The sequence below is a fragment of the Chelonia mydas genome, chromosome 6 (genome assembly GCF_015237465.2).
Source record: "Chelonia mydas isolate rCheMyd1 chromosome 6, rCheMyd1.pri.v2, whole genome shotgun sequence".
Taxonomy (NCBI): domain Eukaryota; kingdom Metazoa; phylum Chordata; order Testudines; family Cheloniidae; genus Chelonia; species Chelonia mydas.
In genome coordinates, this window is record NC_051246.2 from 30,457,230 (window position 1) to 30,477,810 (window position 20,581).

Genomic DNA, 20,581 nt, shown 5'->3' on the forward strand with positions numbered 1-20,581 from the left:
AAGATATTTGCATTTTTTGACATGAAGTTCCCTGCCTCACTGGCCTGATGCAAGCAAAACTCCCAGCAAAGTCAATGGGAATTATGCTTGCAGGATTTGACCTAGAGTTAACACCAGGCTGCTGTAGCATGAATCAATCCCATTGCCATAGTATTGCCTGCTGCTTGTGTAACCTGAAGTTGCACCTTCTACCTTGCCTGTGTGTGTGTGTGTGTACGCGCGGGAGGGAGAGAGTGCGTGAGCACAATACCTCTTGGATTGATAACTGTTGACCTGACACTGCAGACTTTACTCAGGCAATAATCCCATTGTAGACAATGAGAGCTTTCCCTGGGTAAAGATTGAAGTGTCCAGGCATGTGCGTGTGTGCACACACTGTGTGATAGTGATTTATTGTTGCTTTGTTGGCAGGGCTATGGAGAAGAGGAAAAGGTATATATTGCTACTCAGGGACCCATAGTTAATACTGTCAGTGATTTCTGGAGAATGGTGTGGCAGGAGCGTTCTCCCATCATTGTCATGATTACCAATATAGAAGAGATGAATGAGGTAATGATATTACATATGAGCTATGTCTCAATCCTCTATTGTAGCAGGTATTTCACGGCACAGGTGCCAGACCCATGGAAATAAATGAGTTGGTTCAGTGACCAAAGTTTATCGTGCTTTGCAGTTACCTTTTTTGAAGTCATCGCTGAAGGTTTCAAAAGCAACACCCCCACCAAGTTCAAGCCCTATTAATTTTTGTATATGAATACCTATAAACAATAGAGTAACAGAGACTGAACCTCTTTATCCTGTATTTATTTTGGCTTATCTTCTGCATCCTTTTTCCATTAAGCTGTCCTTGCTTCATTAAACATACTATGTCTTGTTATAATGTTAGTTATGTTGAGAAGCAGTTAAAGATGATTTGTATGTGGAGGACTGCCCCGGTTGTTTATCATTTTGGGGAAATGCTATTAAAATATTGCAACTATTAAGATGTTCCAAACTTTTTTGAATCATCCCCTGCTTTAATTGGTATTTATGAGAGTTAACGTCTGTGGTTATAGAATGTATTTCTACCAATCCATACCATATAATTCTGTCTGGAAAGTTCCAGACTTCCAGAGTTTGCATCACCACTGTTTCGGGATCTTGTGGCCAGTATCATAACATTATTCCACAGGATCCCAAAACAGTGGTGATGCAAACTCTGGAAGCACGGGACTTTGCAACACCAATGTAGAAACTGTGAGGCCAGAAATAAGAGTGGGGTAAAATTTTCAAAAGTGCCCAAATGATTTAGGAGCTAATTTTCTAAAGTGTTGCAAGGCCTACGTGATTTAGACAGCTAAGTCCCATTTTCAAAAGTGATTTAAGCACTTCGGACCATTGGTCTTGTTGAAAGTCACACTTGAATGAGACTTAGGCTCCTAAGTCAGTTAGGTATTGCAACACTGAGCAGAGCAATGTCTACATACCTTTAAAAATCTGGGTCTGAAGAGCCTAGCTCCCATGGACTTTCAATGAGACTTAGGGCCAGATTCTCAAAGGTATTTAAGTACCTGAAGATGCAGAAAGGTGCCTAGTGGGAGTACCTGTGTGCCTAACTCCCATTGAAATCAATTACCTTTAAAAATCTGGCCCTAAATTCCTAGGTCACTTTAGAAAATGGGACTTAGACTTCAAGATCACTTAGGCCCTTTTGAAAATTTTACGACCATACACTTGAGAAGGAAGAAGAGACCAAGAAGCGATCATGTCCTTCATTGTCTTCTCTGCTCTGAAGCTTTCCCACTGTTGTTTTTACATCTGGGTTGTACCACTAGAATGCAAAATAATCTTTAGCGTCAGTGTTTCCTGTTATTCAACACCAACAGACTATCTCACCTGTCATGTCAGCCTCAGGAAACACTGCACGGCCATGCTGCCGACCCAGTAGTGACGCTGGCTGCAGCATATATCTAACATAGAGAGATACTGAGTCTTTCCTGATACCTGTGGTATCAAAAATTAAATGGTTCTGTGAGATTCAGACATAAATATAGGGTAAGCTCTTCCATGCTAATGTCTTCTATATTCCCTTTTTTTCTAATACATGTTAATATATAAATATCAGGTCTCCACAGTGCGTAGATTCAGAACTAAAACCTTTGTTCTGCTATGATGCTAGTAAGGAAGTCTTTGTGTTTCTGCTATACACAGTGGCTTTGCTAACGTGAGGATGAACAGCTCAGTATCCCAACCCTCTGTCACATCTAATCCAAACTGACAGACAGCCCACAGAAACGTGTGGGCGATCCTACTCCACTCATTTCAGCAACATAGCGTCTGTGCTATTGATAGCTGCTGGCGCATTTGACGCTTTTTACCATGGATTCTGCAATTTAGGAGGAGGGGAAAAATTCAGTTTGCGTTCACAGTGACATAATGGGCCACGTTTGTTTCTAGTGTGAAGTGGCACTGCTCCATTAATGGAGCAGCATCCGTTTACACCATAAGAGAATTTGGCCCAGCAGCTTTTCAAGACACTTTTTAGTTCTTGGCCCTTCCCTTCCAGCAGATTTTTTTTTTAACTTGCTCACAAAGTTTAAGGTTAAGGGCCAGATTGTGCTGGATTTTGCAGAAGGGAGGGCTTGCAAGTATTCTCTCTCCCTTCACTTATGTGGGTGCGCAAAGACCTCCGACAATAGCAGCCCCTGTATTCTGGGGAGCATGCGGGCTACTTGCTCTCTGCTTTATCCCTGGGGAGCCATTTGTTCAGAATTGACCCCCCTCTACATTGGTCCCTGGAATAGGCTTACAAGGGGAGCAATCTCTGCTGATGTGAAGAGGGCCTACTCCGTGTGCATGGAGCAGCCCCAGGAGAAATTGTATCGGTGAGAGACAATCTTTCCCAGTACTTTCCCTGGGAAGTGTTGCTCTCCATTACCTCTCAGGCAACACTGTGGCACAAATGCCATAATATATCCTTAAATGTGGGCTATAGCTTCAGTTATTCAGACTGTTTGAGTTACACTGAATGAGCCCATAGATTTGGCCAAAGTGATTTAGCGAAACTAAAATCTGTATTCTGACACTTTCTTCCTTTTTGTTCCTTTGCTTTGATGTAGGATCTTTTCCCATTTTATAGTGGGGTTTTGAACACACTCTATATTCCAAAATCATTTCCAGTCATGTCCTTTTGTAGGGAAAAGAAATGCAGCTTATAATTTCAAATTCAGAGAGCAATGGCTCTTTATTAGAGACAGAAAAGGTGTACGGTACATTTCCATATCAGTTTGTGCACAGCACAGAAATATTAATGATCAAAGAGCAGATTATTTATGAATATCAGTCATTATCATAATAAAAATGAATAGAATAGAATATTAATAAACACTGCTACATTTCTTTCCGGCTTCCCAAACGAAATTTTAAAACATGCATATACATCACATGGTGCACACTCACAAATCAAGTTTTATGCATGTGAGTGTGGTAGGTAATTGCACATTGGATTTTAACCAGGTGACTGCAAAGAAGACTACCTGAAACTTTGGCCCCTATATTTAAAATAAAAAGTTGAGTTGCATCCTGTTACAGAAACATTCTGCGTCCTGATCCATCTAAACATGCACTTGGCACAGTTTCTGCATAGTGAAGGGAACCACCGTTTGTGTCTCCTTAAATATATTTTATGTTGTATGCAGAAATGTACAGAGTACTGGCCAGAGGAACAGGTCACCTATGAAGGAATAGAAATCACAGTTGACCAGGTCATACAAGCAGATGATTACCGATTAAGACTCATCACCCTGAAGGTAAGATCTCTCAGATGTATTTACAATAGCGTAGAAATTCAAAGCCTTAAACAGGACTGTTCATGGAGAACTGAGTGCAAATTGTATCCACTGTGCACTACTGTGCATATATCACTTGTCGCTACTGCATTCGTGATGCCCTTGATCAGATCCCAAAAATGTAAACAATCCATAATAAAAGCAGTCGGAGATGTAGACTGAATGCGTACAGTCTAAAGACTTTCAGACCACTTGTAACAGGAATGTGTTCATTCACTGGAAGAGACCAGTGAGTAATTCTGTGCAAGTGTCTTCTGTGCTGATGTGCTAGCTTGGGGATAGTGTCTTACCTAACTTTGAACTGGCCTTTATAAGTCATACTAAAGACATTGGCTTTAGGTTAACATCATGAACTTAGTGATGATGTTGTATGGAGTACAAGGAATTTTATGCAATATGGGTCGGTTCCTCAGCTGCTGTAAATTGGCTTTGCTCGATTGGCTTCCCTGGAGCTATACTGATGTATGCTAGCTGAGGATTTGGCCTTATGTGAGGTTTTACATTTTCTGGGTTGTGTAGAGATCTCTGGAAGCTGTTAATCTTGGAAAAGCTTAAACTGTGCTTCTAGTCTTCACGTTAACATTATTAAACTTCTTGTATACGATTGTGTTTGTCAAATTGTTGGGTGCAAAATGTTATATTGAAAGCTAAGATGACTTTTGTGCCACTGAGAATATGCAGTAGAGCTGGGAAGGGAACTCAGGAATCTCAGTCTAATGTCCTGTCCCTCCTAGACCATCTGTTCTACTCCTTTGGCCTCTGTGTTGTCTCCTTAGCAGTTGCTGGCGGTACAGTAATTCCACCACTGCTCAATGCGGCTAAACCTTTTTTGATATGTATCATCCTTATTATTCTATTAAGCCGTTAGGTGAAATAGCACTGAAACTGCTTAAAGGAAATATGCTACAGTAAACAGAATAAAACTGCTGATAGCTTGTTGAGCACTTTTCCACCACTACATCCCCAGAGTTAACTTTTCTAATTACGGTATCCTTTCTGTTAACTGTTTGAAATAAAACACTTAGATTTCCAGACGAATAACAGCCATGCCATCATGTGAATACTGAATTCCAGCACATAATTATTTTGTTAAATACTCTGTTGCTACCTGATCCAGGATATCACCATCTTATTTTACAACTCACTAGGTTCCATGGTCTCAAGGCATATACATAAATAGGAAAAGTCTCTTCGTATAATCTTCACACATCTTTTCATGTATCAGATCCATCCCTGAACTCAGTATAGCAAAGCAGAATTGCTTCCCAAACTGCGAACAAGCCTCCTTTCACACAAACAGCTTTGAGTCTCACCAGCCATGTGCTAATATGCAGGGAGCCGGCTTATGAAACCCTGTGTCTGGATCAAGAGCATGGAGAGTCTGTCAATCACGCATTTGGCGCAGAGGATGAGTTGAAGATCACACTCTGAGACAAGTGGGAAGGGGAAGGAAAGATTACTTCCAAGCATGTACAGACTTGCATAATCCTTAAATACAACCATGTCTCAGACAGTGTGACACAACAGAAAGAATAAAATTGAGCCAAAGTCCATTTGAGTCCCCTTGTCTCACAGACAAGGCTTTTATTAATTTCACTCAGCTACTACAGCTATCTCAGTGAAATTGACAATCCCGGTCAGGGTGCAGTGTCCACAAGGTTATTCAAGAATTCTGGTTAAATGCAGCAGTTTAATACAAGCGATCAGGGCTGATCAAAATTTTCCTGTCAGAACTGTTTTTTGACAGAAAATTGAGTTTTCAGCCAAATAAAATTTTTTGCAAGACATGTCTGTCTGTTTTGCATGGAAAAGTTCAACAAAAAAAAACAAAAGCACAAAAAGTTTTCAGTAAGAAGCACCAGGCAGACTGCTTGGTGGGCCGGGAGCCCCAGACTTCCAAGGTTCAATGCTCCAGGGCAACCCCGCCAAGCATACTGTATAGGGCCACAGCTCTGGGAAAGCTCCTTCACATGCACTGTTCCTGGGCTGGGGACTCCAGGCTTACCAGGGTCTGCGACTGCAGGGCAGCTCTGCCATGCTAGGGTTATCAAGGTTTCCAGACTTCCTGCCGTGGAGCAGAGAGCTTGAGAGTCCTGGGAATCCTGGCTCTAGCCGGGGCTTGGCTCCTGGGTCTGCACAAGGGAGCAAAGAAGCCCCGAGAATCCTGGCAGTGAATTCTTATGGGAATTTCTGCTTTGTGAAAAATTTTAAAAAGTGTGGTTTTGTTTGGAAATCCTGATTTCAGCCAACTCTGCTCAGATACGCATTTAGTGCAGGGGTAAATCTGGCCCCTTTTATGTATATAGTTATGTAGGATTCTACCAGCGAAAAAATAGAATTTTAAAACCAAATTGTTGGTTGGGATCAGGGATGTCTGATAATACCAGCCACCCCAAAGCAGATGAAAAGAGGTGGAGAAAGCAGGCAGCAGATATAAAAGGAGAGAGGACTAAAAACGGTTTAAATTTATAATCTATATCCCTTCAGGAAATGAGAATGTTATGCTGACACATATGACACTGAAGCTTTGATTGGCATTGCATGTGTCCAAGCACATAGTTCCTTTTCCATACAACCTGTTCCCTTCATTCATTTTAAGGTCACATCCCCACTTGGTTATTCAACTAAGCAACACTTCAGCTTTCAGCATCAGTGGGGGAGTACTAAAAAAACGAAGCTGGTAGGTGAATGGTTCCAAGCTGCCAGAAGAGAAATAAAGGAGCTGTTTAGTGAGATGTCATTGTCTGGGACTGTTCTTTTATCATATAATGGCAATAATGCCTGTCACTCTGGACCCATACTTACAATAAATGGCATGGTAATGAAAACCACAGAAGCCATTAATTGCGTCACATTCTCCAATGCCATGGACATTCTCCCTTAGATAGAGGTAGGATGTTGCAGCATCTAAAGTGATTAGAAATTTAATGTGATCCACCAGCTGCACTGCAGAGACTGATGCACATTTCTCAGCAACAAGGTTTGAGGATGGTTTATCATAATTCTTTCAGGACAGAGGTCAGACCTTAGCAGGCTTTGGGAATTCAAAAACAAATAAAGCAAAAGGGAGAAAGAAGCCTTTTTCGTTTTAAAAGGAACCTAACAAGGGTCTAGCCACTGACTGATTATCCCAGCTTTAGCAGTAACATGATTCTGGGCTTTGAACCACCAATTAAACCTTGTTTCTTCCCAACCTAACCCCACGCCTCCTGAATCTCAATGAAGCATAGATAAAGAGTATTTTCTTTTCAGTAGGAATGGATGTATACAGTGTCACTGAATTCAGGGTTCTCTGATTGGAAAGTTTAAAATCGGGAACAATGTAAAGAAAACTAAATGCATCTTGAACTAGTGATTATTTTTTTCCTATCCCCTGGAAGAGTAACTTCACATAAGTATTCTTGTTTCTTTTCTTCTGGCATTTGTGTTTTGGAACCACTGTTTTTCATAATATTTGGAATCTGTTTTCAAAATGTAGTTATAAAGCTAGTGCTCTTAACTGCCATGGCTTGGCTCTCAAGGAGCCTAGGGTGCAATTTTAAAAATGCCAGATGACTTAGGCTCCTACATCTCATTTTCAAAAGTGACTCTGGGCCCAGATCCTCAAAGGTATTTAGGCAACTAACTCCCATTGTTTTCAGTGGAAGGTAGGAGCCTGAATACCTTTGAGGATCTGGACTTAAAGTGCCCAAATCCCACTGAAAGTCAGTGAGACTTAGGCCCAGATTTTAAAGGTATTCAGGTATTTCTCTGCTCGGCTTTGCAAATCCTAACTGACTTGAGAGCCTGTCTCATTTTCAAAAGTGACTTAAGAGTTTCAAGTCCCTGTAGTGAGGAGGCATGGCCTCCCTCAGAGAGTGACAGGGAGGGACCACGACACGCCCTCTGGTGGGCAGAACCAGGGGAGCCACGTCTGCCCCACCATAAACGGAAGGGCGGAACAGGAAGCAGAAGTTGAGCTGGAGCCGTCACGGGAGACAGATGCATCCCGCCTGCTGCTGGAGCCTGCAGAGGAGCTGCCGGGGTTGCCTTCTGAGGACTGGCCAGAGCTCCCAGGGCTGCTGGCCGACTGAGACACCGAGAAGCTGCTGGGGCTACCGCCTGAGGACTGGCCAGATCTCCCCGGGCCGCCAGCCGACTGAGATGCCAAGGAGCTGCTGGGGGCTGGGCCTGCTGCCTGAAGACTGGCCAGAGTTCTCCAAGATGACAGATGACCCCCACAGTACAGAGGTACCAAATTCCAGGGATGTAGGAAGTAGCCCAAAGGAACTAGATGACTGGTTGAGTGTTGGCTGGATACAAGGTCAGCATGTTGCTGGCGGATCCCAGCTGACCCAGTGGCGGACTGCTCTGCCACTGTTAAGGCCTTGGGTTGGGATGTGAGGGAATTGGGTGGGCCCACATCCCCCTACCACCCTGCCTTTGGGGTGGCAGCACCCCCATCTTTGGCCAGGAGGCCTGTGGTACCCTACTGTTCAGCCCTGCTGGAGCCCCTAGACTCTGCTGGTGCTCACCCCTGCCGGAGCCTCTAGACATTGTTGGTACTCGCCTTTATCTGGGGCTCACAGACTGCTTAACCGCTCTGCCCTGATTGCAGGTCAGAGCCTACTAACTATTTGCAGCCCTGCCCTGGCTGACGACAAACTGCCATCCTTCTCAGACAGACGGAGCACTAGGTGCAGCTACTTCCTCCCTTTTGAGCTCACCTTTACGGGTACATGGCAGCGAGGAGGCATGGCCTCCCTCATAGTGTGACAGGGAGGGATGGTCATGCAGCCTGCAGTCCCATTGACTTTCAGTGAGACTAAGTTTCCTTAGTGTGTACATCACTTTTGAAAATAAGACTAAATTAATTAGGCATTGCAATGCTGAGCAGAGCAACACTTTTTAAAAATCTGGGCCTTAGGCATTTTTGAAAATGTTGCTCCTAGTTCTTAGTCTGAAACCAAAATTGCTCTCCACTGCTTCCTTAAAATTCAGTCAAGTGTTTAAAGGAAGTCAGTGGAAGCTAAAGGTTACTTTCCTTGGACGCTTTCCTGCCTTTTGAAGAGAATTATTCAGCCAAATGCTGGCTGCTCCAGACAGTCTCTGCAAGGCTAAGCCAAAAACTTTGAGGCTCGCTAGCTCCATTTAGCACCTCTGAAACTTAGGCCTAAGGTGGATTGTGTTGATGCCCAAAAACTTGAGGCCATAACTAAAGGCACAAATCTCGCTTTCCTCAATGTCTCTGAATGTCTTGCTGTGTGTGTGTATATTATTATTTATATAAAATATACAAACAGAAAGGGTAATCAATCAATTTATCTGAGAGTCTATCAAATACTTCATTAAAACAATTGTGTTATAAACCACTGTAGCCTTCCTGAATGAATCTGTCAGGAGGAGAGTAAGATGGCTGTAGACTGGTATAAAGGAGACATCATTTTGCACACAACTCTTGGCACTAATGTGGAGGAGCTGGGACAGAGAACTCTGAAAAAGGGCATGAGAGTTTAGCAGGGTTTTTAGTGAATTTTTTTAACAGTTTGCTCAAGTGCAGTAGTGAGCCTTGAAATCAGAATTTCTGCATTTTGTGGCTTTGTGTGTGAGTGCTCGTTTTCCTTTCACACTGGTTTACTTCTGCTGTTCTCACAGCATATGGCTACACTGCATTTTGAAACTCACAGCAGCAAGGATCTATAGACTTGGGCTTGCGCTGTGGCACTAAAAATAGCAGTGTAGACATTGTGGCTCAGGCTCTGAAGCCCCACCATCCTCCCTGGACTTCAGAGCCTGAGCCTGAGCCTGAACATCCACACAGCTGTTTTTAGCCCTGTAGCACAAGCCCCATGAGGCCAAGTCTGTCGACACAAGCTCGGAGACTCACTGGTGGCGTAGACATGCCCAAAGAAACAGATTGTCATAGTTTATCAGTTTTGATGAAGAATCTTTGAAAATGTTTGCAGTAGTGTACTAATTTTCTGTGTAACTGGGTCACAGAAAGGTGGTGAAGTAAGAAACCTGCGACATTACTGGTATACATCCTGGCCAGACCAAAAGACACCAGATCAAGCACCAGCCCTCTTGCAACTGGTGCGGGATGTGGAAGAGGCCATGCAATGTGCAGAAGAAAAGAATGCCCCAGTCATTGTCCACTGCAGGTAAGTTAATGCTGTATTAGATCTCCATGGAGCTCTGTGAAATAGAGTGTCTTAAAGACCTAGCAGAGAAAAGAAAAACTTCATGCAATTGCAAGGAAACAGGATGAGCAGCTCCTTAAACGTTTATTTATAATGTGTAAAAAGAAAAACTGCTTTATCACAGGGAAATTCAGTCTGGGAGACATATGCTGGAGGTCTCGTGCAGCCACTAGTAAAATATGCTTGGAGTTTCTAAAAATTATAATTATAATTTTATGACACAAAAAGTATTGCAACTGACTTAGGGCAATTCTATATTAGATCTCATGCTGATGCATAAAGAGGAATTGATCACTGAGCTAACTACTGATGGTGCCCAGGTACAAGTAATCAGGGAGCTATTACCTCTGTATATAATTAATTGGAAAGTGTTCTGAAAAGAGCTACAAGAATGATTCATGATAATCATAATGGTCCTCTTTGGCTTTAATATCTGTGAATCCGTGTATGTCTCACTGAAATCTCATGGTAGCTTTCACAGGCAATACTGACCCCAGTCCACAGCTTCATATTTTGCTTTGCATGCTTGTTTTACTCTCTCGCCTACTGCTTTGTCTTTCCATCTCCAGTAGCATACTGGTGATTTTTGGAAATGCAAGACATTTGGTCATTTTTCTTACCTAAGTATTAACAGAGAGGGTAGTAGGCGTCTAGAGAATTTTAAATGACAGCTGGTGACTAGAGCAGTGTCCGATTTTTTCAGATGCCCTTTTGGAAAAAATATATGCTGTGAATGTAGTAAACTGTATGTATTCAAGATTAGGAAGTGTACCAAACCATAGCCTATGCCCTAAAAAGTGCTGAATCCCACAATTCCCATTGGCTTCAGTGGAAGGTGCAGGTATTCAGCAGCGCTCAGGATTTGATCTTCTAGGAGAGCATAACCACTGCAAAGATGCTAATACTGTCAGCCCTCTTAAATACAAAGTAGTAAACCTTTTAAAAAATCAAACGTGAGCCTAATCCTGAAAGTATTCTTAATAACAAGTACATGTTAAAGGTAGGCTGTCATTCCTAACATAGACCTGTGGGTAAGGCACTGGACTCAGAAGACCTGGTTTCTGTTCCTGCCTCTGCCACTAACCTGCTATGTGACTTGAGCAAGTATCTTTACCTCTCTTTGCTCAGTTTTCCAATCTGTAAAATGGGGGTGCTACTTACCTTCTTTTGTAAAATGCTTTGACATTTACGGATGAAAAGCATCATAGAAGATCTGTATATTATTTGTTATTTGTATCAGTGTAGCACCTAGAGAGCCAACCAACCTCCAGGCCTCAGTGAACTAGGTGCTATACATACACATAGTAGGAGACAGTCCCTGCCCTGAAGAGTTTCCCCTCTAAATAGACAAGACAGACAAAGGATGGGAAATGGGATGCAACATGGAAGTAGAAGGTTGGGAATTGAGGTATAGAAACAGTGACTTATCGAAGGTCATACAGGAAGTTTATGGCAGCACCAGAAATTGAACCTAGATTGCCTTAGTCTTGGTCTATGCCTGAAAAGTAAGATCGTCCTTCTTCCTTTGTAGTACCTGCATTTTGTCATTTTAACCATGTTCCTGCTACAGCTTAACACCATTTAAGCACAGTTATTGCTAGCCCCATTTCCCAACCAGCTTGGTCAGGAGTTTCTCCCTGAAAATTTAAATAACGTGGTCAAAATCCTGTCTTTAGTGGTCAGGGAAACCATGCTGGAACTTTGCTAGTCACAGCCATATATAAGTCCAATTGTTGCCTGAACGCTTGTTGCCAGTGTCTTTGTACTATGATTTTAACACTGTTTAAATGGATTAGGTTCTCTGGAGATTGTGAAGGGTAATTATTCCTGAGACTGCTCACTTAATTAGTTAACATGCAGAAGTGTTGTCAGCTTTGCTGCTCATTCTTCATGGTGGTAGTAAGAGGAGTTCACAGCTTCTCTTTGCCACAATAGCATAGCACATGTGAGAACAAAATCATCTCTAGTCATTAACCAGGGCCTGAAACAGATATACAGAAAAATGTCTTTACATTGATAACAGAAGAGAAAAATCAGTGGTTTCTTTAGTGGTGAATTGTTGTATCCTGCACAAATCCAGAGAATTGTGAGATTCCAGATCTGAATGACTTTGGAAGTGGCATCAGACTTACTGCGTGTGTTGCTGTTAGTCATAATTATTTAAGCAATATTTGTCACAGCATGTATGAATGAAAACTCATCTTGAGACGTGCACACCCGGGAGATCTTTCAAACTTAATCTGACCAAGGAATAATGGTTATTTGTGTCTCTGTTATTTAGGGTATGTCTACACTGCAATAAAACACCCATGGCTGGCCTGTGTCAGCTAACTGCGGCTCACAGGCCTCAGGCTGTGGGGCTATAAATTGCAGTGTAGACGTTAGGGCTCAGGCTGGAGCCCGGGCTCTGGGGTTGTCCGTTCCCCCCCCCCCCCGCTGTTCCCCCCCCTTGCAGGGCCCCTCATCTAAGTGCTAGGTTCTCTTGAAAAAAATATGCTCATGGTTACAACATGGTTTGCTGTGTCTGACTGTCCATTCCACACATTAGTAAGTAATTGCTTCTGAGGGGGAGGGGGCGAAGTACCTACTCCCACTTTATTTTCTAATCTCTTTTGTACATGGAGGCCATCCCTACTCCACCATGAGATATTCTCAACTGACACCAAGTTTCTGTACTTGGCTTGCCGCATCAACAATGAACCAACCAGCTCCTAGGTGGTGAGGGAAGGATCAAGGTTCAGAGTCATGGCAGGCATCTTTCAATCCCTGTTTCACTGAGGCCCTGCATCCCATAGGAACACCTCCATCCCATTTTACATCAGACCCCTGCCGCAGTGGCATCACCCCCAGCCGCAATCAGATGTGCTGCTTCCCAACCAAACTGAGCGGTGGACCAGCCATTGGCATACACCTCACAGCATTCCAGTCCTTCCACCTTCCCGTGTGCAAAATGAAGGTCCATGCCTGGGATTCAGTCTCTGATTCCCTGTTTTGTAGCATGATGCACCAACATGAGGTCATGTCTCTTTTTCTTTATAATGTGCATCACTAAAATTCCTTTGCTGCTGAATACAGCCTTTTGGGGAGAGTACCTGTTATTTTTTTTCATAATCATGAAATATTAGCAACATCTAATACTTTGAAACATGTCAAGGGAGTGAAACTACTATCCATGAGATTTCAACAGACACCATCTTAGTGCTCAGAGGCTACAGTGATGATGGATTGATAGGCCTAACGTGGAAGACCACTTTACTATCTTGTACAATACACCACTGAAGCTAACTAGAGCCATGCAAACCTTCCCCATGCTACCACAGAAAGGCAGCTGGGCCTAGTGGATAGAGCACTGAACTGTGACTCTGGAAACCTGTTTCAGAGTAGAAGCCATGTTAGGCTATATTCGCAAAAAGAAAAGGAGTACTAGTGGCACCTTAGAGACTAACCAGTTTATTTGAACATAAGCTTTCGTGAGCTACAGCTCACTTCATCGGATGCATCCTGGGTTCTTTTCCCAGTTCTGCTGCTGGGTGACCTTGGGCAAGTCACATCGCCTCTCTGTAACTCATTTTCCCCATCTTTAAAATGGGGATAATGATACTGACCTCCTTTGTAAAATGCTTTGCCATGTACTGATTAAAAGTGCTTTATAAGCTGTATTATTATTACTTAAGTCCCAGTGAAGCTAATGTCTTTTATTAGTAATTAGTAATGACTTTTCCATACACACGCCCCTAGGGATGATGGGAGATTCTGTTTATTTCACACATTTGACAGCAGCCTCCGTACATTATAAATGAAATTTTAACATTTTTCTTTCTGGGTTATTTGCCCGCACTTTTTCTCCTCCCCAGTGCAGGGATTGGGAGAACTGGCTGCTTTATTGCCACCAGCATTTGTTGTAAACAGTTGAAGTACGAGGGGATAACTGACATACTGAGAACAACCTGCCAGTTACGGCTAGACAGGTAAGAGAATTTTCTTCCTTTAAAAAAAAAAATTTCCACATGTTTAAGGGGGAAAAGAAACATGAGGGGGGAAAAAAGACAAACCTTAGGTCAGTGGGTAAAATTTTCAAAAGTACCTGAGCCTAAGTAGTGGCTATGAGTCAAGTCCAATTGACTTTTAGTGAGACTTAGGCTTCTAAGTCACTTGGGCCTAGATCTCAAAGGTATTTAGGTGCCTAACTCCCAGTGAAATCAATGGGAGATAGGTGCCTAAACACCTTTGAAGGATTTGGGCCTTAGATACTACTGAGAATTTTAAATGGCACCTCTCATCTGTGCTATGGTATTAGCCTGTGTTACCAAAATTATCAAATCCCAGCAGCAGACGACAACTCCAACAAGTCACAGTGGGGGCAGATCTTCAGCTGACATAGCTGCCTTGACTTTAATGGAGTTACAGCTGATTTATTTTAATGGAACTACTGCTCATTTACGCTGACTGAGGATCTGGTCCACAGTTATAGCTAAAAGAATACGGCTGAGAGGGCCATTGCTCGCAGAATCACAGACCGGCACACAGCTGTGAGGATGGAACACCAATGATGAAGAAAATGAACATAGTCTAGCTGGAATCGCAAGCCTCAGTGGAAGAGCATTGCAGTATGGAAGCTGCCGATAGTGTAGGCTGGGCAATGTTTCTTTACACACAGGCAAGAGATGTTTGCAGACATGCGAAAGGAGATGCAAAGCTCTCCACAATCAAAAGGTTTCTGTTTAAGGGCTTCTCATCATGCCAGTTGCCTTTGATTTTGACTACAAAGTGGACGGGCCTGAGTTTTGCACCAGAGAGATTATTTTTCTTCTCCCGTTGGTTTGAAGCTCTGTCAAAACGTGTCCCCATGCTCTCTCTAACGATAATAATAAATGGAGTGAGGGGAAGAAATGTCATGAAAAATATACCAACGTTCTTTAAAAAAATGAATGAAAAACACAACCCCACGCTGAACCTTATTTCAGGCGAGTCGTTCTGCTCAGTGGGAGGCAGAAAATGAAATGCTTTTCACTCTGCTGTGGTCTTGATAGGCAGAGACCTGCAGAGGTGCTGGGAGTTTGGCTGTTTCAATGAAGGTCAACCCAGACAACGAACGGTCACAAAAGAAAAAAGAAAACATTGAACAGAGCCTTGGTTTGTCAGAGCACAGAGAGAGTCGCTGGATCTGAAATGCCCTCCACTGACTTCTGTCTGAGCGTAATATGGGGGGTGCATTTCACAGCCAGGTAGCCACAGGAATGAGAGCGGAAGGTGTCCAGACAAACACTGTGCTTGCTACAGGAGGTACATTTTTTAATGCTGGCCTGTGGGGATGGGAGTTCAGAAGAAGAGGAGGGCACAGCAGGTATTTAAATGTGCCTAATACCTACTGCTTCATCAGAAGGGGAGCAAGACCGGGAGCCCTGCAGGAGCCCCCGATACATTGGGAAAGATCAGGCTGGGAGGCCTGCCTCTCCTCTGTCCCTGACGGTCCCTTCGTGGGATGGGGGTAGGGAACAGCATTATGAATCACAGGAGAGAGGCCTGATGGCCAGCAAGGTCCTGCTGCTTCCAAGGAATGGGGGGAAAGGGGCTAGCAGCCCCTTTGAAACCATCTCTCCATGTGTCTGTCTGCTGCCACCACCGCCCCTCTGGCCCCATGTCTCGTGGTGGCCCCAGGAGCAAGCACATGGACGGCGGCAGCCATTGCAAAGGCGCATAGCAGATAGCAACCTCTTTGACCCATCACCATTATACCAGTTGAGTCGGCAGAGAAAACCAGTTGAGCAGGGGTGGAAGAGCCTCCAGGGACATGGTGGTGTTGGGGGATGAGAGGTTGGAATGAACATTTTGAGCAAGGGAGGTGAAAGTAGGAAAACACTACAAGACATGCAGAACAGTAGCGCTATGATGAGCGTAGGCACTAAGAATCCTCCTCTTGCTTGTGAACAGCAGGGAACATCTTCAGATAGTCAGTGCCATGTCCAATGTCCAATATCTGGTTTGGGGAAGCTAATTTTACTAACATGAAATAACAGACACCAGCACCCGGAAGGGGAAGCCTTCCTCAGGTCCATTCTGGAGTCTGGACTTATAAGGTGAATGTGATAAAAGAGTAGTGCAGTTGCCACCCTCCTGAACTTCTGACCTTTGCTATCTGCAAAAGAAGTGCCCTCTTTTGACATTGAGGGAGAAATCCTTTTGCCACAATAGCTGCAGAAGGCCCTAGATGGAGTTTCACTACACTGGTTGTTTGTCTGGAGAGAGACTGCATAGAACCCCTGGTGGGTAGGGGCGATATACACCTCAGTGTGCTACTGCTAAGCACTGCTCCATGGAAGAACAAATACTTTAGGATAATGTCATCAGTGGATCTGTGACTACACAGCAGTAGTTCCTATTAAAGCCAGTGGGGTGTTTTTCAGCTTGCTGTCAGGTTAACGGGACAAAGATTCCTTCTCCCTAGGTCCCTTGCAAGGGCCTGTGTATTGGACTTTGTACAGGAGTCCAGCATTTGGTCCTAAAAATAGTCGACGTGACAAAGAACAGGCTGAGCAATGCTTCCTGCTTCCCTTCAGCCGGTGTTCAGGGATGTTGGGTACCTTCTGTCAGTGAAAAAACGTGTATTTGAAAGGTCTCTGTGGCAAAGAAGGGTGAAAATGTAGATTCTCAAGTCTTTGCCAAAGCTTGGACAGTGAACTCATGATGTGTGGGGAGGAGTGGGGGAAGGGAGGAAGCAGCAGCATAGCAGAAAATGAGATAAAAGGAAAATCATTTCCTGTGGTCTGAAACTAGATGGCAACCCCACTGCTTCTGTTGCCACAACGTCAGGGTCCAACCTAGCTGTTAATGGAATTGCATGGGGAGTAATCACCGGATATGACTAACATTCCTTGTGTGTCACAGCCTGATGGAGATACATTTTCAGTGCTGTGTGCAGAAGAAATGCGGTGCACAGAAACACTCTGAAGCAGATGAACAAAGATGCTGTTCTAAATAGAGCAGATTGACAAATAGGTATGCTCAGCTGGTAATGGGGTTTCTTTGAAGGGGTGCAGCGTGTTTTCCCCACCCCTGCCAGCTGGTGCAGGGGTTGTGGGGGGACACATGACACCACCATCTTCCTGCCGACTTTGGAGCATCTGCCTCATGCAGTGATTGCACTCCTTGAGCTGCTTGAGCAGAGGAACTGGGATTGGGCACAGCCACTACCCAGGGAAGTAAGGGAGGAGGCCACTTACGTACAACCTCGCCCTACGATTACAATGAGTGTAACAGCAAATCACGTTTCTCTTCTTGCCTAGTTATAGTATGGGTTCAAGTGAACTCGGTTTTCATTTTAGGTTTTCAGTTCAGTTAGACTGAAAGCTCAGTGAAGCCCAGATTTCTATGTTGAAAGTCCTTACTAATCAGGATGTGGGTGGCAGTCAGCTCAGAATATAAGCTGTTCTCTGTTGAAATGTCTTTGCCTAGTCTGAAATCCTACTGGCACTTCCTGGTTCACTGGAAGTATTCTGGAATGCATCATCCTGTGACATCAGAGAGAGAAAGAGAGAGGAAATCTAATTTCCTGCTTGGGAGACAGTGAGGCCCAGTTGATAGGGCACTGGTTTGGGATTTAGGCGACCTGGCTTCTATTCCCAGCTCTGCCATTGACCTGCTGGGTGACACTGGACAAGTCCCTTAACTTGTTTCCCCTCGCGCCTGTCTTGTCTATTTAGACTGCAAGCTCTTTGGGGGCAGGGACTGTCTAACTATGTATTTATACAGTGCCTAGCATGACTCCTGTAACACATAATAAATTATGATATTGTCAATGAATTAGGGCCTCACTGAGAGAAAAGCAAAGGTAAAACTTATTTCTGTTCTGAATACCTCTCATTTACTGGTTAGCAGAGGCACTTGGGGCCAGATCCAAATGCAGTGCAGTCAGTGGCAGCTTTTCCATTGACTTCAGTCATTGGGCTTTGGAATAGGCTCTTGGAGCGTAAGTCCATTTCATTTTAGCTGTGCCATTCACCATTAAGTGCACTGTTTACATGTAACAAAAGGACTGTTTCCCTCCCCTTTTTTTCTGCTTTCCTTTTCAGGGGAGGAATGATCCAGACTTGTGAACAATATCAATTTGTCCACCATGTCATGAGCTTGTATGAAAAACAGCTCTCTAGAGCAGCAGAAGAATAAGCTTTCATGATATTCCTAGTGGTTAAAACCAAGAGAACTCTTGATGGGAGTCAGCTATATTTTAGATCTGATAAGAGACACATGGTAACTTGGCAGTCTTTGTTGAAGATATATATATATATATATAGGTATATATATATATATTTGTTTTACTTTGATATTGCTTTCTTTTTGCTCTTGTTTGCATCAACTTTTAAGAGCTGAGATACTGCTTGTCTTAAACATGTGGCAGAACATAATCACCAAAAAAATGGCTTATTTATACTGTAAATAAGAATAGTAGCTTCATTTGTTACAAAATCAAAAAAAAAATTCACTAGCTGTCTTGAGTTTGCTGTTTTTAAAAAATGATTTAATTGCTAATAGATCCAAATACAGTGTGGAACTCTTTGAAACTGTCATGCTGAAATATGTATGGTATGTTGACTAAGCTTGAAATTAACTTTTTGCCTTTTTCTGATTGTTTTTACATTTTAAACTACCGAATACTGTGTATATCATAAACCTTCTGAGCCTCTGCATTAAATGATTCAAGTTGATTCATATTGAAATCATGTTTTACACCTCATGTTTGCTTGTGAAAAAAGAAAAATTCCACAAAATGTAGCAGAACCAAGGGAGGGGAGAAAAAACAATTCATTGACATGAGGCGATTGCCACTTCTTTGTCTCCAATATACCATGGAATCAAGAAAAGAATGGAAAAGTATGGTGACCATTAGAGATGAGTCTGAACCAAACCCTGAACTCAAGCATTCCCCCAATCTTTGTGAGCATTATGAAATCTTAACTTGGATCCAGATCTGAATTTGGCAAATAGCTACTCTCTTTATGAGCCAGACTAAAATCCATGATACAATTTCCCATGAATTTTGGGGTGTTTTAACACAGATTCTGAATGTTGTGACTTGAGCTCTTCTCTAATGAATACATAGTAAAGGAGGTCACATTTGCACTGTGAAGTTAGGTTGAGATTTTCAAAGCTGTCTGAGGCCTGGTCTGCACCAGGAAGTTAGGCTGATATAACTATGTTGCTCAGGGGTGTGAAAATTCCACACCCCTGAGTGACGCAGTTAAACCAACCTAAACCTGACTGTAGACAACCGTAGCTCAATGGGAGAATTCTCCCATGAACCTAGCTACCGCCTCTCAGAGGTGGAGTACCTATGCCAATGGGAGAAGCTCTCCCTCTTCACTGAAGAGTTACAGCTGTGACGCTGCAGTGTTTTAAGTATAGACAAGCCCTGAGAGAATGTCTACGCTGCAGTTAGGTGTGTGATTGCAGCACGTCGGACATGCTAGATCAAAGGCAGCTCGAGTAACAATATCAGCGAAGCAGCAGCAATCACCTCCTGGTTGCAGTGTAAACATACCTTAATTGATCTGAGTGCCCAGTTCTCATTACAATTAATGGGAACAGGGCATCCAAATCCCATAGGAAGTTTTGAAAAACCTCAGCCTTAATATGTTGGCCAGTGTTTAGAGATTTGCCTTTGAAAATAAATTCAGACTGTCACTGTCTCTGGTTCCTAAAACCCCTGATCCGTGCAGCAACAGTTCCCTTTAGGCAATAGAGACTCTGCTGCTCTTGGCTGTGTTCTAGGCCCCAATTCAGCAAAGGACTCCAAGCATGCACATCGTTACATACATGCTTGAGCACTTTACTGAGCATGGATGGACTTGACTATGAGTTAAGTGCTTTGCCGAACTGGGACCCTAATGAACAATTAAAGCTATCCGCAACTTTTTTTTTAAAACAAAAAACATTGCTAGGAAGTGCTGAAAATTCTGAGAATTTATGGCACTTGGTTGATCAAGAAGGGATCAAAAACAGCATTCAGAACAATAAGGGCTTGCGCCTGCTCCCACTGATGTTCTGCACAGGATCGGGCCTGAAGAGCTGTGCGTATATACAACTTACTGTGTCACTGTGGGGAAAGCTTTCCCAAAAGTTCAAGACATGTCTTCTGTTGGTTCAGTACCTGTGTTTACCTTGTATCCGTGCCTCTGTAAAAATCCTGTCAGCAGGGTTTGCATGAATGTGGCAAAATGTGTTATCTTTAAACCACTTGATTTTATTGCTGTATTTAAAATATTTCCTTCAGTGATACGCTAACTGAGTGAACTGGCGTTCTTTTTTTAAAAACTGTTGGTAGTCATTAAATAGAGCAATAAACTTAAGCATTTTGAGCATAACATGACTGTTAGTTTTATGTAAAACTTGCCAGCTATCCTACTCCCCTTGCTACCAACTTTTTTATAAGGGTGACATTACCCTCGTCTAATGACCCTTTCATAGAAACAAGCATCACTGATGGTCAGAATGGCATTGTAAATGGAAACTGCCCCTCCCCCTCCAAATAATGTTTTAAGATGTTTTGTGCCCTTCAATGTCAAACCAAGTAAGTGAAGA

General features: G+C 43.2%; 1 protein-coding gene across 1 annotated transcript in view; it reads left to right on the forward strand.

Moving 5' to 3' along the window:
* PTPN5 (protein tyrosine phosphatase non-receptor type 5) overlaps positions 1 to 20,361 on the forward strand; it is a 140,525-nt gene extending 120,164 nt beyond the window's left edge. Inside the window, exons 10-14 of the mRNA XM_043549511.1 lie at positions 412 to 549; positions 3,678 to 3,788; positions 9,807 to 9,967; positions 13,861 to 13,974; positions 18,076 to 20,361. Coding sequence (XP_043405446.1) covers positions 412 to 549; positions 3,678 to 3,788; positions 9,807 to 9,967; positions 13,861 to 13,974; positions 18,076 to 18,169 — 618 coding nt within the window. The 3' untranslated portion in view covers positions 18,170 to 20,361. The remainder of the gene's footprint in view (positions 1 to 411; positions 550 to 3,677; positions 3,789 to 9,806; positions 9,968 to 13,860; positions 13,975 to 18,075) is intronic.
* The last annotated feature ends 220 nt before the right edge of the window (positions 20,362 to 20,581 follow it).